The 26,559-nt window shown below is 43.5% G+C and overlaps 1 protein-coding gene across 4 annotated transcripts in view; it reads left to right on the forward strand.

Moving 5' to 3' along the window:
• hip1 (huntingtin interacting protein 1) overlaps nucleotides 1-26,559 on the forward strand; it is a 228,191-nt gene that overhangs the window by 134,243 nt on the left and 67,389 nt on the right. For all 4 annotated transcript variants that reach the window (XM_068008049.1, XM_068008050.1, XM_068008051.1 and 1 more), the window contains 4 exons: nucleotides 3,164-3,304; nucleotides 6,471-6,528; nucleotides 10,108-10,183; nucleotides 24,504-24,659. In XM_068008049.1, the coding sequence (XP_067864150.1) occupies nucleotides 3,164-3,304; nucleotides 6,471-6,528; nucleotides 10,108-10,183; nucleotides 24,504-24,659 (431 nt within the window). The remainder of the gene's footprint in view (nucleotides 1-3,163; nucleotides 3,305-6,470; nucleotides 6,529-10,107; nucleotides 10,184-24,503; nucleotides 24,660-26,559) is intronic.

A 26,559-nucleotide genomic window follows, 5' to 3' on the forward strand; every position in this document is an offset into this window, starting at 1 on the left:
ATTGTATGTTAAGTGGTATAGTGCTCCTGTCTTTATCAAACAGTGTATCCTCCAACTTACCATGAGCAATGCCACAGGATATCTGCTGGTGTGTTCTAAAAAGTAAGAAAGACGAGGGCGCTAGAAGTGTACAGTCATATCTCTCGTTCAGGTAACTGTTTAGACCACTCTCTTAATTCTCTCTATTTAATGTTATCTGACTCTCGAAATTGTTATCTTGTAATCTCACCAACACAGTGCACACTGGGGTTCACTCTATGGTACCTTACTGTTCTTCATGTGCAAGCCCAGATAATGAGCTATTTGTTATGAGTTGTTTACCTTTTGTAGTAATTTCTTTTGAAGAAATACAGTAGGTTGTTTAGTGTCGAAAGACAAAGTCTCAGGTATTGGCAAGGCAAGTTCTGTAGGATTTGGCTTCTCTCACCCCTTTCAGTATTGGTATATGTATCACATTTAAAAGTAAACTTTTTGTCAACAAGCAGTGGAAAAACTGATCAACTGAAGCAAAGTCCCTTTTAATTCTTTTGAAGTTGATTTTTTTTTTACTTGAATGTTAGTGAGGTGTACAATTTAACAATGTCACACGCAAAATCTAAATAACATGCATTACTCAAGTGTGAAGCTAGACAGGATTCACGTGATCCAACAAGAAATATACATTTATATCTGTTAAGTTTCACTCAATTCAGAAGTTTCCAAACAAATGGGTCTGTTAGCTCAGAGATAAGGAGCTATCCACAGAGGATACAGTCAGCTCATTCAGATTACAGGAAGCCCTATTATTTACATGGATGTGCCGATTAATAATGTAAATCATTGAGCCAGTTTGTTTTTGGTTCAAAGAATTTCATGTACTTCCTAAAAGAAGAAAAGAATGCAAAATTTGTAACAATTACTCTAAAAATATTAGAACAGTTAGAGATATATTGGTTATGAATAAACTAAATCAGTCAGTTCTGTAGGGTACTTTGTTGATTGCCACTATCATACTCAAAACAGTGAAACAGTGTTGTTTCTGCCTAGTGGAACCCGTGAACATGATGCCGCAATGTGTAATGCAACAAAGGATGTGGTTAAAAGCTAAAAAAACCGGATGATATCACTGAAGGGCGGGTATGGTTAGCTAACCTGGTCATCACTGGGTTTGTTACCATATTTAGATTTTTTTTTTAAAAAGCCTCTTGTGAACAATTTGCACTCGTTGATTAACAGAATGATGAACTTCTAGTGTGCAAGTCTAATCTTTTAAAGAGGAATATCACTGACTGGGTGTCGTCCCCAATCTGCCTGCAGTGTAAGGATTTCAAATCAGACTGACCATTCCATTGTTGTCTCTATAGGGTATGTTTTCCAGTAGTCATGGTGGATGGCACTGGGATGTAGTGGGTGATGGGGCAGGGGCAAGAAACTTGGGCAGAGATCCAGACAAGTGGCTCTGTTAAACAACGTGTAACCAGCCATTCAGGATACACAATTAGCTCATTTAAATTACAGGAACTCACACTATTTGCATTGATGTAGCCACTGATATTGCCAGATCTCTATTGCTTTTGCACTGCCGTCATCTTCTGGCTGGCCAGAAGTGCGCTCATTGAAAAATGGGGAAGAGCTTCATTTAAATGTTATTATGAATGCCGATTGAACTTGGTTTGATTTCCCATGCAATTAAGACAGGATCTGGCTGCACACTGGAAGCATTGGCTCAGAATTTGCCAGAAAAATAACGGCAAGTTCACTGCACCCGCCATTATTAGTGCGTTTTAAAAAAAACCTCCAGCAAATTGTGGCAAGGAAGAGATACGCCACGAGTTGCGAAATGCCACAGATTGCTGGACGATTTGTGCCACTCCGTCTGTAGCTCGCCGTCACTCTCCCCAGGAGTGTCGAGAAATTGTTGGAATTGAGCCATAAACTAGCCGCAGAAAGTTAGGGCTGCTATTTCACATTGTAAATATCCTGTTAATGGGGTGATTTATGGTCCTGACATGCCACTCAACCGTGGAGGACCAGAAAGGGAACAATTGAAATTGTGGGGTCCCATTCCCACAGGTAGTAAATTGTTCCTGGAGGTTTTGTAAATTTTAAATTTTTTTCTTACTTTTCCTTTCTGTCTCTTTATTCTCTCTCTTACTCCAATCTTTCTTTCCCTCTCTTTATTTCTCTCTCTCTATCTAATTTCGTTCTAATTCACCCTCTTTCCTTTTCAGTCATTCCCTCTGTTTCTCTATCCTTAAATTTAATTGATTAAGGAGATGGACTGTTGTTCCCGTCATTCACCAAGGTCCCAGATGCACTATTATCAATTCACATTTCAAGCAATTTGAGGTGCAAAAATAATTATAGCAGAAGGCTGAGGAAAAAAAATCCAAATTACGGTGCAAGCTGCTCCAGCAAATTCTGGGCCAATGAAACAGGAGATGATTAAAGTACAGACTGGACATAGTCACATAAGTAACGGCAGTGTAGCAAAAGCTGGAATTGCTTGGATGAGTAGAGAAATTAAAATAAGAATTGAAAAAAGCATCGGAAAAATCTAGGGCTAATAATATGAAAGAAAATCAAGCTGAATATAGAAAATATAAAGGGGAAGCAAAAAGAAAAAAATAGAAAAGCTAAGAGGAATTAGAACTTTACAACATGGAAGGAAGTAATTCAGCTCATTATATTTGTGCTAGCTCTTTGCAGGGACAATCCAAAAGGAATCCCACTGCCCTGCACTCTCCCCATAGACATGTATCTTCCTCTGCTTCAAATATTTATCTAATTTTCCCTTAAAAGATGCAACAGTCTCTGCCTCATCCATTTCCTGTGACAAATCATTCCATGCTCCAACAACTCTCGACGTAAACGAATTAGGCAAATACATTGGGCAATGCATTCCTGAGTTGACCCACTGTGATAATTTCATTAGTCCAAACATGCTTATTGTACATCCAATACATATAGCAAATCTTTTCTGAATTATTGCTTTTGGGAGACATATCTAATGCATTTGATAGGTGGCCATTTTCTATGGGTTCTGCGGGAGTACATTATTTAAGAGGTTATGTCTCACTATTGTCGTGCAATGATGGATTGCTGTATGTCTGTCATTTATGTCTGCTGCAGAGTTGTTGCTGTGGTTCTGTGTAGTGAAGCACAGTTTCCTTTTATTTTGCAGTCTTCAGTTCCCTTGACATGTCGAGATCGGTCTCTGTAACAGCGGCTGGCCAGTGTCGATTGGCTCCTCTAATCCAGGTTATTCTCGACTGCAGCCACCTGTACGACTACACAGTTAAACTCCTCTTCAAATTACATTCCTGTAAGTATGAAAGTATAATTCACTCAAAAAAACTACCCAGGGTCACAGATGTTTCTTGCAGGCAGTACATAAAGATACTGCTGCTCGGCACCATATAATTAGAGTTGGTGAATAGGCTGTAGGCCTACAGCAGAGGGGAGTGTATTATTGAAGAGGTTATATGTTACATCTCAATGCTCTATATGGGGGACCCTTTGTAAATATTGAAACTTTCCTGTGCTTGCTTCAGCTATGTCAGCTACCTGAAGGGAAATAGTACCATTATTGCAAAAAACATCTTTAATTGTATACAGCAGTGGAAATAACTTGCTAGTTAACAGATCCCCTTGTGGAGTCCAGCTTGAAAATATGTGGTCTGCAGCAATCTCTCTCTCAGCTAGTGACCAGAAATGTCATCATTGGACTAATCCTGAGATTTTCAGTCACAAGCTACATTTAGGAGGTGTCCGAAAAACACAACCTAACCTAAAAACAGCAAGCTGCATCTGTCACATGAGCCTCTGAGACAGCCAGCCAGCATTAATGTATTCTTTCTTATATCCTTTTCCTTGTCTTTCTCTTTTTTTCCTATTCTTTCTGTACCTCTTTTTCTCTCTCCATCGCCTGGGGGCTGTGGGATTAGCAAATGTTTCTCTTAGAGTAGAGTTGGTAGATAAGGCAGTGACTGATTTACATCTTGTCCCTCTAAATGGGTGTCTAACTGGGCTGTGAACCTCTCTGATTTGGTGCCCTTTGCTGCTCTGTCAAGCTGCTGACAGGAACCATGTTGCTGAGGAGGGAAGAAGAGAAAGAGCTGCATGCCAAGGGCGCAAATCATGAAATCTATCCATAGATTGACTACGCACTCCCATTAAAGCCTTGTGAGAGAGCCTGTGCCCACTCCACACAGCTGCGTAAATGGTGTAGACTGCAATCTGTGGGTAGCTGGAAACATTGTGTGATTTATAATAAAAACCCAAATGGTTTACAGTTATTTTCTTAGGCATCTGTAGGGACGGAGTGTCTGGGCAGTAGACTTCTGTGGGGGCGGCGAGTCTTAACGGTCGGGATCTGTAGGGACGGTGAGTCTGGGTGGTAGGGATCTGTGAGGAAAGTGTGTCTGGGCAGCCGGTGTCTGTGGGAACGGTGCATCTGAGCAGTAGGCGAATGTGTGGATGGCGAGACTGGGCGATAGAGATCTGTGGGGACAGTGAGTCTGGGCGGTGGTTACGACGGTGAGTTTGATCGGGGTCTGTCACCTGCTGAAGACTCACTGTATTTACAGTTTTCAAACTAAGCTACTGAGGATATGAGCTTTTGTTTGCCCACAGGGACACACTCCACTTAAGTCTAGTGAGCTTAGGTGCAGGTCAGTAAGGTCCAAGGCTTGGGGAGCACCAAATGTGCACGGGGTACTGCAGGGGTTTAATCAGCTGAAACAGCCTATCAACACACAGCCCTGGAGGGGTAGAGCCACCCCTTGGGGGTGGCATTTTTCTCATTCTGTTCCAGATAATCCTGCAAGCCATTGCCATAATACAACACTTAAGTGCACCACCATCGCAGCCCACTGCGAAGAGGATGAGCAGAGAACATTAGATTCTCTGAGTCTGTCAAAAGCAAAGTTTCAATGCAGTTCTTTCAGAAATGCCTGGAACAGAAACTGAGACCACCGCTTAGAATGCCCATAGAACACATCATTGATAAGGAATTTAAGTAGAATAGGCAACCTTGCCTCACTCCTCTTTTGTGAGAGAGAGGCTCAGTCAGTCTTCTACTTAGTCCCGTACTAATCTAGGAGCTTCAGTACAGAATTTGGAATAAAATCCATTTTAAGTCTTAAAACCGATTATATAGGGAGCAAGTTTTTTTATATCCGCTAACTTGATTACTTGAAGTGAGACTACGCTGAATTCATTCTGGTTCGTGAGTTAGCAAAAATAATCATAAGTTAGGCCATTTAGCACCTTGAGCCTGTTCCGCCATTCAGTGAGATCATGGCTGATCTGTGACCTAACTCCATATACCCACCTTAGCCCTATATCCCTTAATACCTTTTGGTTAACAAAAATCTATCAATCTCAAATTTAAAATTAACAATTGGGCTAGCATCAACTGCTGTTTGCGGAAGAGTGTTCCAAACTTCCACCACCCTATGCATGTAGTCCTAGCCTGGGCTCCCCAACCAGCGGCAATAGTTTCTCTCTATCTACCCAATCAGTTCCCCTTAATATCTTGAGAACTTTGATCAAATCACCCCTTGATCTTCTAAATTCCAGGGAATACAACCGTAGTTTGTGTAATCTCGCCTCGTAATTTAACCCTTGGAGTCCAGTTATCGTTCTAATAAATCTACGCTGCACTCCCTCCAAGGCCAATATATCTTTCCTACAATGCGGTGCTCAGAGCTGAACACAGTACTCCAGGGCTTTGTAAAGCTGCAGCATAACTTCTACCCCCTTGTATTCTAGTCCTTTAGGTATAAAGGCCAGCATTCCATTAGCCTTTTTGATTATTTTCTGTATCTGTCCATGACATTTTAATGATCTGTGTATATGGACCCCTAAGTCTCTTTGGACCTCCACTGTTTCGAGCTCTTCACCATTTTAAAAAGTACTCTGATCTGTCCTTTTTAGGTCCTCATGCTTGCCTACATTGAAATCCATTTACCACAGTTTTGCCCATTCACTTAATCTATTAATATCTCTCAGTAATTTTATGCTTCCATCTACACTGCTTACAATGCTGCCTATCTCCACATCATATCTTTGTGTCATTGGCAAACTTGGATATGCGGCCCTCTGTCCTGTCATCTAAGTTGTTAATAAATAGTGAATAGTTGAGGCCCCAACACGGATCCCTGTGGGACACCACTAGTCACATCCTGCCAATTTGAGTACCTGCCCATCATCCCTACTCTGTCTCCTACCGCTCAGCCAATTTCCTAACCAGGTCAATAATTTACCCTCAAGGTTAAATGTTTTAAGCATGCTGCACCACACAGTGATCTGGAGTAGGTTCGATTTTCAACTATCTTAAACAAATTCCCTTAAGTATTGGAAACACTCTCAAAGCAGTGAAAGTTGGTTTTAAACATTTTTATGTTACAAACTGAATCCAGTTAGCTGTGTTTTATGCCTTCCTGCTTGATTGAAGAATTAGTTTTATAATTACATTTTTTCTCCAGGTCTCCCGGCAGACACTTTACAAGGCCATAGAGACCGATTCCACGAACAGTTCAGAAAGTAAGTAGAAACGAACATTTTGCTTATCTCCTCCTGTCAGTGCTCTACCTCAGAGTGCACATCATTCTGAAAGCAGGATGAAGGTTGTCTATGTTACTGTTTGTTTTTCTTCGCCATTTCCAGTGCAGTGTGCAACCCAGCAACCACTTAGTATTACTTTGCTGACTATTGGTGCTTTTGAATATCAGCTTCTTTCAATGCACTGTTTGGAGGAGAGTTCCTTTCTGTAATGCAATTTTTTGATATCATTGAGAACCACAACTTACATTCGTGTAGTGCTTTCGATGTTGCAAAATATCCCAAGGCACGTCACAATTTGCCGACAGACTTGAGAAGGAGTAATGGAAAGAACGATGTGCATTTATGTAGCACCTTTCATGACCACAGGACGTCCCAAAGCACTTACACCCAATAAAGTACTTTTGAAGTGTAGTCACTGTTGTAATGTAGGGAACGTGTAGGAAGGAAGTTAAGGGATGTGGCCAAAGGGATCTGAACAAGATAGATTTTAAGGAGGCTGTTGGAGGTGGGAAGGGATGTAATGAGGCTGAGGGTGTTAGTGAAACCCTCTGGGGAAGTGGGTGTGTGGGCAATGATTGAAAGCTCTGGCCAATGGTGGGTCAAAGAGAGCAGAGGATGCTCAGTAGACCACAGTTGGAGAAGCAGAGGGTGCAAGATGGAACGCAGGGCTGGAAGAGGGTGGTCTGAGGAAAGATTTGAAGACGAGGATGAGGTTTTTTATATTGGTCCATTCTTTGATAAATGTGCCTCTATGTCCCTGGAAGCACTCTGATCATCAATCCCCAGGGAATTATTTGATCCCTAATGTACCCATTTTTAAATGCATCTTTCAGTAAGTAGCATCAATTCTATCTGAAGCATTACAGATATTCAGTTCCTTATGTGTGCTTTATTTTAATGATTTTCTATCTCTAAAGCCTCTCTGCTTCATGAGCTCTTCATTGTGTAATGGTCTGTTGTTGACATTTAAAGATTTTGCTCATTGTAAATAGCATCCATTGATTTTTTGATTGATTTGTCAGTGATGTTATCCAGAAGCATGGGATCAACTTTCATATGTTTGTCCATGATATTCGCTTTACTTCTGCACCACCACCCTTGATTTCATGACTGTCACTGTGCAGTTCATCAGCCTGTCTAACATCAAGTCTTGAATAAGCCAGAACTTTCTGCAGCTCAATGTCAGCAAGACCAAAGCAACCCTATTTGGTCCTCACCAAAAACTGTGTTCTAGTCCCTGATTCCATCCCTCTTCCTGGATGTCCACTCAAGCTCAACCCAACCTCAGTGTGTGTTGCTCAACCTTGAGCTTAGTTTCAAAGCTCATGTTGAGTTCATCACCAAGACTATCTACTTCTGTCTCTGAAATATTGCTCCATTCTGTTCCTGTTTCACCCCAAGTGCCCCTCAAACCTTATTCATGCCTTTGTTACTGCTAGACTTAACTTTTCCAATGCCTACCCCGTCAATCTCCTGAGACCCATCTTACGTAAATTCCAACTCATCCAGAACTGTGGTTCCCACATCCATCCTGCACAAAGTTCAGTTCAGGTATCTCCCTTATCCTTGACGACCTCCATTGGCTCCCTATTCTTCAGCACATCTATTTAAAATCTTCAATTTAATCCACATATCCCCCCCAGGCCTCAGACCTTTGCAACCTCCTCTACATCCTACATCCCTGCTTGCACGGCCTGCTCTTCCTGCTTTAAGAACATAAGAAATAGGAGCAGGGGTAGGCCATACAGCCCCTCGAGCCTGCTCCGCCATTCAATAAGATCATGGCTGATCTTTGACTTCAACTCCACTTTCCCACCCAATCCACATATCCCTTGATTCCCCTTGAGTCCAAAAATCTATCCATCTCAGCCTTGAACATATTCAATGACTCAGCATCCACAGTCCTCTGAGGTAGAGAACTCTAAAGATTCACAACCCTCTGAGTGAAGAAATTCCTCCTCATCTCAGTCTTAATGGCCGACCCCTTATCCTGAGACTATGTCTCCTAGTTCTAGACTCTCCAGCCAGGGGAAGCAGCCTCTCAGCATCTATCCTGTCAAGCCCTCTCAGAATCTTATATATTTCAATGAAATCACCTCTCGTTCTTCTAAACTCCAGAGAGTATAGGCCCGTTCTACTCAATCTCTCCTCATAGGACAACCTTCTCATCCCAGGAATCTAGTGCTTTTCTCTGGGCTAATGTACATGAAGTGAAATAATTGACTTGCTTTCTCTTGTTTGAGCCTGGAATGGCAATTAGGTCAAATCTGCAGAGAAATCAATGGCATACAGTAAAGGAGAGAGTGGAAAAAGTGGGGGGAAAAGCAAAATATTGCAGATGCTGGAAGTCAGCTTCCACATGTATGCTGACGACATCCAGCTCTACCTCTCCACCATCTTTTTCGAACCTTTCACTGCCTCTATGTTGGCCGGAGTGCTTGTTCGATATCCACTCTTGGATGATCTGCAATTTCCTCCAGCTAAACGATGGTAGGACCAAAGCCATCGTCTTTGGCCCCCGCCATAAATTCCGTACCCTAGCCACCAATTCCATCCTCCTACCCGGCCACTGTCTCAGACTGAACCAGACAGTTTTACAATTTCGATATCCTATTTGACCGAGCTGAGCTTCTGACCATCACGAAGACCATCTACTTCCATCTCTGTAACATTGCCTGCCTCTGCCCCTGATTCAGCCCATCTGCTGCTGAAAACCTCATATATGCCTTTGTTACCTCCAAACTCAACCATTCTAATGCTCTTCTGGCCGACTTCCCATTCTTCACCCTCCGTAAACTTCAGCTCATCCAAACCATATCCAGTCCTGCTCCATATCCTGTCCTTCACCAAATCCTGCTTCCCCATCCCACCTTTTCTTGCTAACCCACAATGGATCCTGGTCCCCCAATGCCTCCAATTTAAAAGTCTCATCCTTGTGTTTACATCCTTTCATGGACTTGCTCTCCCGATCTATGTAACCTCCTCCAGCCCTACAACCCACTTCAAACTCTCCAGTCATCCCACTCCAACCTCTTAATCTTTCCCTCCTGCTTTGTGTGCCCACATTGACAGCTGTGCCTTCAGCTATCTAGGTCCTGGAATTCTTTCCCTAAACCTCTCCACCTCACTGTCCTCCTTTTAAGACCACCCTTAAAGCCTTCCTCTTTGACCAAGCTTTTGGTCACCCCTCCTAATATCTCCTTTGGCTCAGCGTCAGTTTTTGTTTGATGCTTCTGTGACACATCTTGGGACATTTTTTCAACATTAAAGGTGCTATATCAATGCAAGTTGTTGTTGGTGAGTTTTTTGTTCTTACAGCTTTGTTACTGGTGGTGATAGAGCCAAGAGCAGTTTGAGTTGATTGATTAAGCGTGTCGCTCAAGAAGAGTATAGCACAACAGTATGTTGGCTTAAGTGTGATTATTCCTGTAGTGTATTTGAAACATTACACGAAATGTGCCTTGTGACAACACTGTAAAGGGTTTGGAGCATGTGCAGTGAGACCACTTTAATGGCGTTCGTATGCTTAACAATTTTACTGTTAATTATTTTTCACAGACTGAAAGAGTTATTTTACAGATCCAGCAACCTACAATATTTCAAGCGACTGATCCAGATTCCACAGCTCCCGGAGGTAAGCTTCTTTCAAGATTAAATATAGATGGATATGCTGTTTGCGCACATTCTGTGGAAAGCAAACATTTAAATTGTTGCTGCTAAGGAGGAGATGATAACACCAACACCAGCTGATATGTGTTTTCAGCTGGCAGCTTGCAGACTGTTTTGAAATCTGTCTCATACTCTTGCGACTCGTAAGCAGTGAAAATAGAAGGAAACACTGAATATTATAGATTAAAATGCCAAATGATGCTGACACACATTAAAATGTGAACCTCTTTGCCTTGTGCGTGGCAATACTGTGCTAGGATTATCACGAGTATTCATCATGATGCATAGAGGAAGCAGTTGCACTTAATATTGAAGCCTAGAAAAAAATGTTGCCAATATGAGTGGATGAATACGTAAGATGTCCATAAGGCTTTTGTTCGCTGTTTTGATGCACCATTTTATTTTGGAGGGGTAAATGTCTTTGCTAAAATGGCAGAGTAATGTCATTCAAAAATGCTTCAGTCATTTGTCTGCTGCTATCGCCAACAGTAATTTCTACTGTTAAAGCGCAGAAGGAGGCCATTTGGCCCATCATGCCTGTGCCAGCTCTTTGAAAGAGCTATTCAATTAGTCCCACTCCCCTGCCCCTTCCCCATAGCTCTACAAATTTTTCCTTGGAGTGTTTAGACTTGTAGATTGATCTCTGCTCAGTTTCTAATCTGAGCTACGTTGAGTAGGGAGGTGCTTAGCACAGCCTGAGACACCTTGTTGCAGCAAAGAAAATAGGAGGCATGAGGTGCATGTGGAATACAAAAGTGAGCAAGTATCTTAATGGCAAGAAACTGGAAAGTACTGCAGTACAAAGGGATCTGGGGGTCCTAGTGCAAGAAAATCAAAAAGTTAGTATGCAGGTGCAGCAGGTGATCAAGAAGGCCAACGGAATGTTGGCTTTTATTGCTAGGGGGATAGAATATAAAAACAGGGAGGTATTGCTGCAGTTATATAAGGTATTGGTGAGACTGCACCTGGAATACTGCATACAGTTTTGGTCTCCATACTTAAGAAAAGACAAACTTGCTCTCGAGGCAGTACAAAGAAGGTTCACTCGGTTAATCCCAGGGATGAGGGGGTGGACATATGAGGAGAGGTTGAGTAGATTGGGACTCTACTCATTGGAGTTCAGAAGAATGAGAGGCGATCTTATTGAAACATATAAGATTGTGAAGGAGCTTGATTGGGTGGATGCGGTAAGGATGTTCCCAAGGATGGGTGAAACTAGAACTAGGGGGCATAATCTTAGAATAAGGGGCTGCTCTTTCAAAACTGAGATGAGGAGAAACTTCTTCACTCAGAGGGTAGTAGGTCTGTGGAATTTGCTGCCCCAGGAAGCTGTGGAAGCGACATCATTAAATAAATTTAAAACAGAAATAGGACAGTTTCCTAGAAGTAAAGGGAATGAGGGGTTATGGGGAGCGGGCAGGAAATTGGACATGAATTTAGATTTGAGGTTAGGATCAGATCAGCCATGATCTTATTGAATGGCGGAGCAGGCTCGAGGGGCCGATTGGCCTACTTCTGCTCTTATTTCTTATGTTCTTATGCTTCAGTTATACAGAGGCTTGGTCAGACCCCATCTGAAATCCTGTATTCAGTTTTGGGCATCGAACCTCAAGAAAGATATACTGGCCTTGGAGTGGGTAAAGCGCAGAATTTCCAGAATTGTACCAGGCCTTAAAGGGTTAAATTGTTAGGACAGGTTGCATAAACTTGGTTTGTATCTGTTGAATTTAGAATGTTGAGGGGAGAGCTAATCGAGGCCTTTAAAATAATAAAGGGATTCAATAGGGTAGGTGTGGAGGAATCTGGAACAATGGGGCACAATCTTAAAATTAGAGCCAGGCCATTTAAGAGTGAAATCAGGAAGCACTTTTTCACACGATGGGTAATAGAAACCTGAAACACTCTCCCACAAAAGGCTGTGGATGCCGGGACAATTGAAATTGTTAGACTGAGATCAATAGATTTTTTGTTGGCTGGGGTTATCAAGGCATATTGATGGGTAAACGGAATTGACTTCAGTTACTAGTGTAACGAATTAAACTGAAGGAATGGTATGTTGACAATGCAGCACTCCCATCAAGCTGCACTGATTTTTTTAGTTCATTCTCAGGATATGGGCATCGTTAGCAAGGCTGACATTTATTATTTATTGCCCATTCCTAGTTGCCCTTGAGAAAGTGGTGGTGGGTTGCCTTTCACCACACGGACTGCAGTGGTTTAAGTGCTCCCACAGTGCTGTTCAGTCGGGAGTTCCAGGATTTTGACCCAGCGTCGATGAAGAGTCAGCTTAGATGAGTGGGCCTTGAACCCACAACCTTCTGACTTAGCGGCAAGAATCCTACCAACTGAGCCAAGCGGACGCTTACACATTTAATAGTGTCGAGTGGCAGGAGTCCCCTTGTGGTTACTGGTCTCTCTCAAACTGACCTGAACAAGCGCCGTGAGCCATGTTACAAAATAGTAATGCACTGAAAGGTTTAGATGCTTCTGTAAGCCACTTGAGAATAGCTGGAGCACCTATGAGCACAGTCCAGCTCCGCTGTCTATGGTGTAATAGGTTGCTTTGTCAGCTGTGGTGATGTACTGTGTGCCAGGGATGTGGAGACTCTGCCATTGTCTGTAAATGCTCAGTGTGAGTGTGGTATTATGTCATGTGGCAGAACAGGGGTTTTTCAATTCCAATGTTTTGTGTCATAACAAGAGGTGTCGCAATGCAAAAAAAAAAGATTTGTGGAAATGAAATAGCCTCTGTTCTATCATTTGTACTGTGTGGTGTGGCACTGAGGCGAGTTATGATCTGGAATACACTACCTGAAAAGGTGGTGGAAGGAGATTCAACAGTAACTTTCGAAAGGGAATTGGATATATACTTGAAAAGGAGAAATTTACCGGCCTACGGGGATAGAGCAGATGAGTGGGACTAATTCAATAGCTCTTTCAAAGAGCCAGCACAGACACGATGGGCCGAATGGCCGCCTCTTGTACTGTATGATTCTATCCAAACCAAGGTAGTCTTGGATTTGATCCCTGTCTGTGCTGAGTTAGCTGATCTCGGCTAAGAGAACGATGAGGGCACATTTCACCTCTATCTCTAAGGTTGGGAGGGGACGAATTCAGCCAGATTTCACTCCTGATTGGTATCCAGAAACCTTTGCTGGAAAGTGCATGTGTGATGCCATGAGGAGAGTAGTTTTTTTTCTATTCGTTCATGGGATGTGGGTGTCACTGGCAAGGCCAGCATTTATTGCCCATCCCTAATTGCCCTTGAGAAGATGGTGGTGAGCCGCCTTCTTGAACCGCTGCAGTCCGTGTGGTGAAGGTTCTCCCACAGTGCTGTTAGGAAGGGAGTTCTAGGATTTTGACCCAGCAACGATGAAGGAACGGCGATATATTTCCAAGTCAGGATGGTGTGTGACTTGGAGGGGAACTTGCAGGTGGTGGTGTTCCCATGTGTCTGCTGCCCTTGTCCTTCTAGATGGTAGAGGTCGCGGGTTTGGGAGGTGCTGTCGAAGAAGCCTTGGCGAGTTGCTGCAGTGCATCCTGTAGATGGTATACACTGCAGCCATGGTGCACCGGTGATGAAGGGAGTGAATGTTTAAGGTGGTGGATAGGGTACCAATCAAGCGGGCTGCTTTGTCCTGGATGATGTCGAGCTTCTTGAGTGTTGTTGGAGCTGCACTCATCCAGACAAGTGGAGAGTATTCCATCATACTCCTGACTTGTGCCTTGTAGATGGTGGAAAGGCTTTGGGGTGTCAGGAGGTGAGTCACTCACCGCAGAATACCCAGTCTCTGACCTGCGCTCGTAGCCACAGTATTTATATGACTGGTCCAGTTAAGTTTCTGGTCAATGGTGACCCCTACGATGTTGGTGGTGGGAGATTCGGCGATGGTAATGCCGTTGAATGTCAAGGGGAGGTGGTTAGACTCTCTCTTGTTGGAGATGGTCATTGCCTGGCATGAATGTTACTTGCCACTTATGAGCCCAAACCTGGATGTTGTCCAGGTCTTGCTGCATGCGGGCACGTACTGCTTCATTACCTGAGGGGTTGCGAATGGAACTGAACACTGTGCAATCATCAGCGAACATCCCCATTTCTGACCTTATGATGGAGGGAAGGTCATTGATGAAGATAGTTGGACCAAGGACGCTGCCCTGAGGAACTCGTGCAGCAATGTCCTAGGGCTGAGATGATTGGCCTCCACAAACCACTACCATCTTCCTTTGTGCTAGGTGTGACTCCAGCCACTGGAGAGTTTTCCCCCTAATTCCCATTGACTTCAATTTTACGAGGGCTCCTTGGTGCCACACTCGGTCAAATGCTGCCTTGATGTCAAGTAGAGTCACACTCACCTCACCTCTGGAATTCAGCTGTTTTGTCCATGTTTGAAACAAGGCTCTGGTGAGGTCTGGAGCCGAGTGGTCCTGGCGGAACCCAAACTGAGCATCGGTGAGCAGGTTATTGGTGAGTAAGTCTGCTCGATAGCACTGTCGACAACACCTTCCATCACTTTGCTGATGATTGAGAGTAGACTGGGGTGGCAATTGGCTGGATTGGATTTGTCCTGCTTTTTGTGGACAGGACATACCTGGGCAATTTTCCACATTGTTGGGTAGATGCCAGTGTTGTAGCTGTACTGGAACAGCTTGGCTAGAGGCGCGGCTAGTTCTGGAGCACAAGCCTTCAGCACTACAGCCAGGATGTTGTTGTGGCCCATAGCCTTTGTAATATCCAGTGCACTCAGCCGTTTCTTGATACTATGTGGAGTGAATCGAATTAGCTGAAGACTGGCTTCTGTGGTAGTGGCGATATTGGGAGGAGGCCGAGATGGATCATCCACTCGGTACTTCTGGCTGAAGATGGTTGCAAACGCTTCAGCATTATCTTTTGCACTCACGTGCTGGACTCTGCCATCTTTGAGCCTCCTCCTCCCATCAGTTGTTTAATTGTCCACCACCATTCACGACTGGATTGGCGCGACTGCAGAGCTTTGATCTGATCCGTTGGTTGTGGAATCGCTTAGCTCTGTCAACATGTTTCTTCCGTTGTTTAGCATGCATGTATTCCTGTGTTGTATCTTCTCCAGATTGGCACCTCATTTTTAGGTACACCTGATACTGTTCCTGGCATGCTCTTCTACACTCCTCATTGAACCAGGGTTGATCCCCTGGCTTGTTGGTAAATGTAGAGTGAGGAATATGCCAGACCATGAGGTTACAGATTGGCTTGCAGTAATGCTTCCCACCATAAAATTAGCCCACTAACACTCGATGTGTAGGCTCACACATGAAGACTGGCTATTTCAGGCGAGGGACTGTTTGTTAATAAAGAAATCACAGTGCAGCATTGCAACACCCGTCGGACTCGAACAGAACTTGGATATATACCAATTGAGCTTACTGTTCAATATCCCTGCAATAGATCTAATGGAATCGCTGGAATATGTACAAGCGACCCTTGCTATAATGCACTGTTTGGCAGGCAGCCAATTAGCACTATATGCAGGGTTAGAAATCTAGGTTTGACCCCACGGTACAGGATGTATAGCTGTGTGTTTAACAGACAAATGCCAGGCTACGGAAAACACAGTGGGACAGATCACAAATGCATCCTTCCGTTCCGCTGTTTATATAGAATTTTCAGCACAGAAACAGGCCGTTGGGCCCAACTGGTCTATGCTGGTGTTTATACTTCATATGAGCCTCCTCTCACTCTACTTCATCGAACCCTATTGGCATACCCTTTTAGTCCTTTCTCCCTCATGTACTTATCTAGCTTCCCCTTAAATGCATCTATGCTATTTGTCTCAACAACTCCATGTGGTGGCGAGTTCCACATTCTCATCACTCTCTGGGTAAAGAAGTTTCTTCTGAATTCCTTATTGGATTTATTAATGACATCATATTTATGACCCCTAGTTTTAGAACCCCCCACCCCACCCCACCCCACCCCACCCCAGAAGTGGAACCATCAAGTCTTTTGTTTGGGAAGACTTAACAAATGCGCTGGGATGACAAATACGGAGTAAAAAAATTAGCAATAAAGGAGCAACCTGCTGTAAAGACTGGAATTGGCAGCAATGTGTATATTTGCCACACTTTTCAGGCAGAAGAGGAACCTTTATTCAAAGAGTTACTCAATTTGGGACACTTCGAGCCTTTCCTTAGAATAAAAAGATTCCGGGAGCTTTTATTTTGTGCTTGAACAGCAGACCCCAGCTCTGTGTTTGCATCCATTCCCAGTACCTGCTCAGACCGACTCTGTAGTTCCCCCTAGGTAACATAATGGTGTTTTTACCTTGATAAGTACGCATTCAGTGCCTTTGTTTTGCACGGCACATAATTAATGATTATTGTAGAGAGGCCGACACCACGGCTCTGATGGTGTCCAGGACGCGACTGTTCGTGATCCGAAGGGAAGCTCTTGCAGTGGCCTCATGAAATTGGCTGTCCAATAGGGACTGGTGACAGACAACAACAACTTGCATTATATAACGCCTTCAGTGTAGGCTCTTCACCAGAGTGTTATCAAACATAATTTGACACCGAGCCATGTAAGGAGATATTAGGACAGGTGACCAAAAGCTTAGTCCAAGAGATAGGTTTTAAGGAGCGTCTTAAAGGAGGAGAGTGAGGTAGAGAGGCGGAGAAGTTTAGGGAGGGAATTCCAGAGCTCAGAGTCTAGGCAGCTGAAGGCACGGCCACCAGCGGTGGAGTGATTAAAATCGGGGATGCACAAGAGGCCAGAATTGGAGAAGTGTAGAGATCTCGGAGGGTTGTTGGGCTGGAGGAAGTTAGAGATAGGGAGGGGCGAGGCTACGGAGGGATTTGAACAGAACGATGAGAATTTTAAAATCGAGGCATTGCCAGATCGGGAGCCAATGTAGGTCAGCAAGTAGATGGTGAGCGGGACTTGGTGCGAGTTAGGATACGGGCAGCAGAGTTTTGGATGAGTTCAAGATTACTGATGGTGCAAAGTGAGACAGCAAAAGAAAAGAGGAGAGCATGGTGTTCTGAAGTTGTGAGCCACCTCTTCTTTTTCAGAGTACAACTGAATCTCCTCTGGCACAGGTGGAGAGCACAGAGGGAGTGGGTAGGAAACGGGCCACACCAAGGACGCGGGCAGAAAATTGGATAAGATGCCATGATCTCTACCTTATCCACTTCCTGTGGCAAAGCAATCCATGTTTCACTAAGTAAAGAAATCTCTGCTAACCTCTCCTCCCTTTCTAAGTGACCATTTTAAATTGATAATCCCTTGTCAATTTGATCCCTTGACTCCCCAAGCAGAGGAAATAGAATGAACAAGGAAAGACTATCATAATTTTAAAAATTTATTCAATCTCCTCAGCCACATTTACTCCACTAGAAACAGGCCCAGTATCTCAAGCCTTTCCTTGTAACTAGTGTCCTGTCCCTGCAATCTGTGCTCTCAGCTCCCGATGGGCCTAATGTCCTTTCTATAATGGGACGCTCAAAACTGCACACAGTATAGCTCTGGTCTGACCAAAGTCTTGTATAAATTCTTTGCACTCTATGCCCTTATTTAAAAGATGTTACAACTTGATTTTTTTTCAGGAGAGATACAAGAAGGAACTTGGGAATATAGGAACAGGAGGAGGCCGCTCCGCCATTTGATAAGATCATGGCTGATCTGTGATCTAACTCCATATACCTGCCTTTGGCCCATATTCCTTAATAACTTTGGTTGGCAACAAGCTTTCTATCTCAGATTTAAAATTGGCAATTGAGCTAGAATCAATTGCCGTTTGTGGAAGAGAGTTCCAAACTTCTGCCACCCTTTGTGTGTAGAAATGTTTTCTAATCTCACTCCCGAAAGGTCTGGCTCTAATTTTTAGACAGTGCCCCCTAGTCCTAGAATCCCCAACCAGCGGAAATAGTTTCTCTCTATCCACCCTATCCGTTCCCCTTAATATCTTATAAACTTCGATCAGATCACCCTTAACCTTTGAAACTCCAGAGAATACAACCCCAATTTGTGTAATCTTTCCTGGTAACTTAACCCCTGAAGTCCGGGTATCAATCTAGTAAAACCTACGCTGCACTCCCTCCAAGGCCAATATGTCCTTCCGAAGGTGCGGTGCCCAGAACTGCTCACTGTACTCCAGGTGTGGTCTAACCAGGGTTTTGTATAGCTGCCGCATAACTTCTGCCCCCTTGTACTCTAGTCCTGTAGGTATAAAGGCCAGCATTCCATCAGCCTTATTGATTATTTTCTGCACCTGTTCATGACACTTCAATGATCTATGTACCTGAACCCCTAAGTCCCTTTGGACATCCACTATTTTTAACTTGAGGGTAAATCTTATGGATTGGTACTCCCAGTGCTGTTTTTTGTGTGACAGGACCATACATTGGGAGTTCAGGAGTCAAAGTCATTCATTTTAATGGACGGAATTTCCTGTAAGCCACAAATCGCGTGTGCTGACCTTCAAGCCCAAAATTCTATTCTCTGTTCCGTCACACAAACCAGGAGTGCTGAATTGTAAATTTCACCCCTTAGCATTCCTTAAAGTAGGGGAACGGCAGGTGGATGCGAGGGAAGCTCATGGTAAAATAATACATGGGCTCTGGGCAGCTCAAATGACTTTTACTCACTCTGGACTTTTATGCTGATGTGTTTATTTTACAAGTGACATGCCTCCTATGCTGCCTGAGCTTCTGTACTAACCACTCCTCCTGCTCCTACTGAATGAACAAATAATTAACAATGGCCATTATACCAGAGTTCTGTGTTAAATGTATAATTTATATCAATGAGTGTTAATTGTATTCAGCTGGTGGGTATCAATTGGGGACTCTCGTATCCTTTTTTATAGGAGAGCTTTATCTAGGATGTGTTGTGTGTGTAAGGGGAATCTCTGTGAATAAAGTCTTGGAAACAACGAAAGACCAGGCTCTAGTAGTCTATCCTTCACCACACGTAAACAATTTTACAACACCAAGTTATAGTCCAGCAATTTTATTTTAAATTCACAAGCTTTCGGAGGCTTCCTCCTTCCTCCTTACCTGAGGAAGGAGGAAGTCTCCGAAAGCTTGTGAATTTAAAATAAAATTGCTGGACTATAACTTGGTGTTGTAAAACTGTCTTATCCTGTCACACAAGGACATGTACTTTCCAGCAGGAGTCATTGGATAGTAATCAGAAGTAAGCACCTTTTCTCATTTTCCCCCTCAGTAGCCCCAGAGAACAGAGGCCAATTGCAACACCCAATCTGCCCCACCTGAGATCAGCTAACTCGGAGATGGAGCTTGGGACCTAATTAATAGGTCCGTGTGGCTCAGTTCCATACTGGGCAATGCTGAGATAAACTGAGCCACCGGGGGGAGCAGCTCCTATTTCCAGGATCCTCACTGACTGTCACAAATAATTCCTAGTCACCAACATCATTAACATCATCTTGTGTTGTCACACAAGTTCCGGTAGCACAAAGACTGCCTTGAATTTGGCAAAATGGCTCATTGCCCAAGCTCTCGTCCTCTGAATGCAGAGACACCTCCAGGTCCTGTACCTACAAGAAATATGGCTCCCGCTTCAGTTAGGATTGAGTTCAGGTAGAGAGTGCTGTCGGTAGTTATCCAGAAGAAAGGCACCTACTGAGCTTTGTTCTACTCTGACACTTATTACCAGACGCTAGTGTTGCTGTCCCCTGGGCTCACACAACCTGTTCCAGTGTTAAATTATAAAACTGCTCAACCTCCGGGTTCTGCTGATATATGGAAAGTGACAGTGTGACTGAAGGGCCAGAATCATTGACTCAGATTCAGTTGCATACATTTTCATGACAATGGGGTAAATATAAGTTACTTTTTAAATTGTCCAATGCACTGGTACTAAATTCCTCTCTGCACTTTTTAACTGCAAGTGCTAAGCCATTTAAAATAACCGTGTTAACACCTGTGGTAAGAAAGGAATTTAGTATGAGTGGGAGAACCGTCACCACACGGACTGCAGCGGTTCAAGATGGCGGCTCACCACCACCTTCTCGAGGGCAATTAGGGACGGACAATAAATGCTGGCCTCGCCAGCAATGCCCACACCCCATGAACGAATTTTAAAAAAATAATTTGCATGGGAAAATGTTCCCCATAACTCCTGCATATTCACCTAGCTGGGACTTCACATCCTAGAAGTCCTGGTCACCAGCAGCAACTCCATTCTAGACCCCATGGACTTATCACAGATCATTGATATTCCCAGGATTTTAGATCCATTCTCCTGTGTGATTTGCTACTAAAGAGACTGGGAAGAGTGTGGGATAATTTGTAACCCTCGCTTCTAGATTAGATGCGCTGTATAGAGTTTTGGAACTAGAAGTTAACCAGATTTACTCATGAGACTTGCAATTTGAGCCATTTTTCAAGTTCACTTAAAATCTTGCGATATCAATTGCAAATTTTGTGATTTTTTTTTAGGAACAGGAGTCGGCCATTCAGCCCCTTCAAGGTTATTCCGCCATTCAATTAGATCATGGCTGATCTATATCCTAACTCCATTTACCCATCTTGGTTCCATATTCCTTAATACCCTTACCTAACAAAAATCTGTCTATCTCAGTTTTGAAATTTTCAATTGACCTATCCTCAGCAGCTTTTTGGGGGAGAGTTCCAGATTTCCACTACCCTTTGTGTGAAGAAGTGCTCCCTGATATCACCCCTGAACGGCCCGGCTCTAATTTTAAGGTTATGCCCCCTTGTTCTTGACTGCACCACCAGAGGAAATAGTTTCTCTCCGTCAACCCGATCAAATCCTTTGATCATCTTGAACAACTCAATCACATCACCCCTTAATCTTCTATACTCAAGGGAATACAAGCCTAGTCTATGCAGCCTGTCGTCATAATTTAACCCTTTTAGTGCCAGTATCATTTTGGTGAATATGTGCTGCACACCCTCCAAGGCCAATATATCCTTCCTGAGGTGCAGTGCCCAGAACTGAACGCAGTACTCTAGATGCGATCTAACCAGAACTCTTTACAACGTAGCATAACTTCTACCCCTTTGTAATCCAGCCTCCTTAAGATAATGGCTAACATTCCATTAGCCTTTTTACTTATCTTTTGTACATGCCCACTAGCTTTGTGATTTCTGTACATGGATCCCTAAGTGTCTCTGCTCCTTCACAGTTCCTTGCTGCTTGCCATTTAGGAAATTCTCTGATCTATCTTTCTTAGGTCCAAAGTGATGACCTCACATTTCCTCACATTGAACTCCATCTGCCACAGTTTTGCCCACTCACTTAATCAATGTCCATTTGCAACTTTCTGCCCCCATCTACACTACTTACTGTGCCACCTAAACTTAGATATACTTCTCTTTTAGAGAATCTGTGTTTAAAACCTCTGAGCATCTTCCCCTCTCTCTCTCTTTGGGTGCCAGCCTGTGCTCCTGTCGTATCTGATCATTTTCTGTTCTCGGTGTCTTGTGCTCACGTTGGTTGCTTTAATTAATGTAAGACTGTGATTAGCCTGAATTCTAAAAAAAGTAAATTGAAGGTTTTTCATTTTTAAATTTCTCTTTCTCGTCCTTATCTGAACTTAGCTTCAGCTTTTCAGCATTCCATATTATGTGGAGGCACTGGATCTTTCCCTCCTACCCTGCCCACCCAAAGCCAGGCTGGTTATTTAACTGCTGTAATTGGTTCTCTCGTGGTGGCCCCTGACTCTGCATGCCCTTTGCCCCCCCACCTCCCCCAACCCCCCCCCCCCCCCCCCGACAAATTTTGAACAAGGGTATCGTGACAGATACTCCCAAATTAACAGTGCTCAATTCCTGCAACTTTCAATCACTCGGATGGCCTCCCATTGTAGCCTGGCTCTCGCGTCTCACATAGCACACAGCCCACCTTTACCTTCTGCCATTTCTTTTGAAGTTAGACCACCTCCACTCTCGACCTGGGGGTCTTGTGTTCATGCAGCCTGGGCCAAGTGATCTCACTACAGCTGATTTCCATTACTCCCATTCTCATCACGCACTCTCCAACCAATCCTACCCAAACTGATTTCCACGTCTCTGTTGCTGGTAGGTGGCTGTTATGGGGTAAAGTAGAAAAACAGCAGTGCATGAGCTTTTAATGCTCATGCAACGCATGTGCTCTTATCGTTTTGACACAACAGATTGTCTCATGATCTTGTTGCACTGGGGTTGGCAGAGACAGGATTGAATCATGTAGGGGACTTTTAAAGTCAGTAAAAAAAAATGTGGATGAGCCTGATTTAATGCATAACTGGCAGCGTCTGCAGTCTCATGATGTCTGCACTGTGGAGGTTTGCACCACTGGAGTTCCCATAGCTGCTGAGGGTCTCTTGTTTACACAGCCTGTAGCAGACTCCCCAGGGTTATGATGTACTGATTGACTGCAGAAAATTCCCAGCGGACAGCAAGACATTTGTTCTCTCCAAAAAAGGAGTTGAAAGTTAGAGTAACTGGGGAAGACGACTGTATTCTCAAGGTACTTTGCAAATGAGATTGGCAATGTACCCGGTTAACTGGGTCATATTTATATGTAAGCAAACCATTTGCAGTAGAGCAACTGCAACAACAGTCCCTAAGGCTATTTCTGATGGCATTAGCCAAATATTTGGAACTACCTACAAGAGACAGCCTTAATACAGAGAGCCCAGGACGCAATGTTTCAGAGTTTGAGTTCATCGTGAATCTCCAAACCAAATCCTGGAACAACGTTCCAAGGAAAAGGGCTCTTGGTGACCAAAATGAAACCAATTTGGAAGGTTTCAAAAGTCGCCACGGCCTGAAAGCTATCCTTGACATGGATTCTAACACCCAAGCCTGTTACGCTGACAGCCATACACTGCTCTTCCCGGGTCTTGATTTATGCTACCTAGGGAGGGTGAATAGAAAGGGGCCAGGTAAAGGACCATTACCTGCTGGCTTTGCCTCCTCCACCTCCCAACCTTGACAGAAACCCCAGTGGGGAACTGAATCTAACAGTTTAAGCAAATACAACCTTGTCTCATCTGTTTTTGATTTGTTCTCCGGATGTGGGTTACACTGGCAAGGCTTCGTTTATTGCCCATCCCAAGTTGCCCTGAGAAGATATTGTTGCTCCAATGATGGTGTTAGATAGGAAATGCCAGAATATTGACCTAGATGAGGAAGAGGAGCAAAGATAGATCCCGGGGTAATGTTGAGCGGATGGGCAGAAAAGCCGTTGTTGTAGATGCTCTGGCTATGATCGGATAGGTAAGAATAGAATTAATTGAGGGCAGTCCCACTGAGTTGGACAACGGAGGAGAGGCTTTGGAAGAGGATGGTGTGAGTGAATGTGTCAAAGGCTGCAGAGAGCTCAAGAAACATAGGGAGGGATAATGCACCACAGTCACAGAGGATGTCATTTGTGACATTGGTTGGGATCGTTTCAGTGCTGTGAAAGGTGGAAACCTCATTAGAGAGATTCAAATGGGGAATTGCGGGAAAGATAGGCAAAGATTTGGGACAATGTGTTCAAGGACCTAGGAGAGGAAAGGGAAGTTGGAGATGAGGTGGAAGTCATGGGGGGGAGTAAGTGTTGTCAATGTAACTTAGAGTTGCATCAGTTACATGGGTAAGAATGATGATCAGGGAGAGCAGTGGTTTTAATTTCACAGGAACTCGCCAAATTTCATAACACTGGATTTTTCAGCACAGACAGGTTTTGTGTAGATCAGGTTTAACTTCTCTGAAGTAATGAGGAAACCATACCTGGGGAAGGTAATTAAAATTTGTCACCTCAAATTGCTCCACCACCAGTTTCAGGCCAATCACCACCAGCACTCCACCCTAGTGTTACACTGTTTAAAATGCTCCTTTCAAACACAATCCAAGCTTGGAAGCATTAAAAATCTATAACTGTCCTGCTAAATTCAGTACAATTCAAGTGGACACAGTGGGAAGATTTCACACATCCACCAATAAGCTTTACTAAAATCTCAGCAATTAATTTGTTGCACCAAGTCTTCCTTGAAGTAGGTCAAATTCACCAATTTGCCATCATTCCCTTTCTTTTAATCAACCTACTGTTAAATACTGAATCATATCAGCTTAGGAATTGCTGTGGGTGATATTAGAGGCAGATTCTTAACATCTTTGTATGACGTTCCTTTCTCTATTCTTTCTAAAATACCTGAAAAGGGAAGAAAAAAGTTAATGTTTCGGGTGTAGGCTGAATGGTCTTCATCGGTCTGCTCTTTTCAAATGATTATGGACCTTCTGTGTATTTTCAGCATTTGTTTATTTAGTATTAATAATTAATTGTTTCCTTGCAGAATGCTCCTAACTTCCTGCGAGCCTCAGCACTGTCCGAGCACGTCAGCCCTGTTGTGGTGATCCCTGTCGAGTCCACGTCCCCCGACAGCGAACCGGTTGTGGAAACGGACGACCTTGTTGAGATGGACTCATCATCCCAGCAGCTACGGGAAGAGGTGTTTAATGAGGACTTGTATAGCAAGGAGACTAAATACAGACTCTGCTGTAGCATTGTGGTTCCCAGAATCAGCTTTACCACACAGCCAATGGGACGAGCTACAAGATGTTCTTGTAGCTCGTCCCATTGGCCTACTGATCAAATGCATTGGGTAGCCTACAGGCCAACTTCTTCAGAAGAGGGGAGAAAATTAGAGAGAAAACTGTTTCTAGAAATCCAATTGCATCTGCAGGAAGAAGCCAGCCAGAGAAATTCAGTTTGGCTGAGCTTTGTGATGACTCAATTACACTCAAAATGGCTGCTTTCAACAAGTCACATGAGTTTGTGAGGAGGCAAATTATGATTTTTGCATTTTTTTCTTCAATTTTTTGGGAGTATTCAGATAAAATTTCCCTTTTTTGTTTACATCTCCTAAACATTATCTGACTGGCTTGAGAGAAAGAGTTTGTTGTAGGACTGCAATCAGCCCTCCCTGTAAGTGGATAGCAGGAGATATGGGGATTGGGCAGGAAAGTGAAGTTGAGGTTGAAGATCAGCCATGATGTTATTGAATGGCAGAGCAGGCTCGAGGGGCCGTATGGCCTACACCTGCTCCTATTTCTTATGTTCTTATGAGATGCCACAGACTGCCCTCTGATTTTCCCCATCATTTCCTGAAATCAATGCCATCTCCACTCGACACCTTCCTGTTCAGTGAAACTCTGACTTGGAATTAAACCGACCTCCCTTCCGCCCAAGATCTCTATGCTTTCTTCCTAACCCCCGTGTGAATCAAACAGATCTATTAATAGCTCCCCTTCTTGACTGGTATTGATCCAGATCCTTTTTAAAGGTAACAGTTGACCCAGAGTTTGGTTTTTCTGGTAATCTGTTCCACATAACCACCATAGTGTAGGGAATCTCAAATCTTGCTTGGGGCTTGTGAACTTTGAAATTACATCAAGTTCTGTGTTCACTATCCAGGCTAAATAGTCTACTACCACAACGTTATACGTTTCCTGCATTATACTGAAGACCGGTAACATGTTTCCTCTTTTCTGCAATGAAAATAACTTCAGTCACCTGTATCTTGTACAGCTTCCTTCTCTAGGCCTGGAATCATCCTGGTCACTCTCCTTGGATTTCTTTCCAATGTATCTACATGCTTTTTGAGGTAGGGTGGCCAACACATCATACTGGAGGATTGGTGTCCCCTTTGATCTATAAAATGTCAGCATTACTTGTTGTGACTCGTAATCTAATGTCCCAGGATCAGATTTACTTCACATTAACTAGATACCTTTAGGAGGACCAGTGAACACATCCAAATCATTTTCCTCATCCACTCCTCTAAATGGACAACTTTAAAATAGAACCCTTTTTTAAAAAAAATATGATATTGCTATATATATATATATAAGCTGAATATATATATATATATATATATATATATAATATATATATATATTCAGCTTATAAGGGGTTAACTTGCAAGGCATCTTTTCTCAACATAAGTTCAGCTGCAGGGTTCTTATCACAGCAGTGGTGATTTACATGTTTAGTAAACAAAGGAGAGATCCCAAGTATTTAATGGCATGGTGATTGAGTAGTTCCTGGAAGGCACCTGAGCTGTTGGCAGTGAAACTATTTGTTCAGGCAAGTTTCTGTAGCTTTGAGACAAATGGGAAAACCCCAGGAATCAGTCAGTTGTAAACTAGGCTTAGACAAAGACTTTCACCATTCAATGTTGACAGCCTGCCATTGAACAATAAAAGATATGTGATTTCTTCACAGTTCTAAGGGTGGGTCCAATTTGGACCTCTCAACAGGCTGATTTCCTCCACCCACCCCCCCTCCTCCTCCTCCCCTCCTCCTCCCCCCCCTCCCTCCTCCTCCCCCCCTCCTCCTCCCCCTCCTCC

The sequence above is a fragment of the Heptranchias perlo genome, chromosome 28, assembly GCF_035084215.1.
Source record: "Heptranchias perlo isolate sHepPer1 chromosome 28, sHepPer1.hap1, whole genome shotgun sequence".
Taxonomy (NCBI): Eukaryota; Metazoa; Chordata; class Chondrichthyes; order Hexanchiformes; family Hexanchidae; genus Heptranchias; species Heptranchias perlo.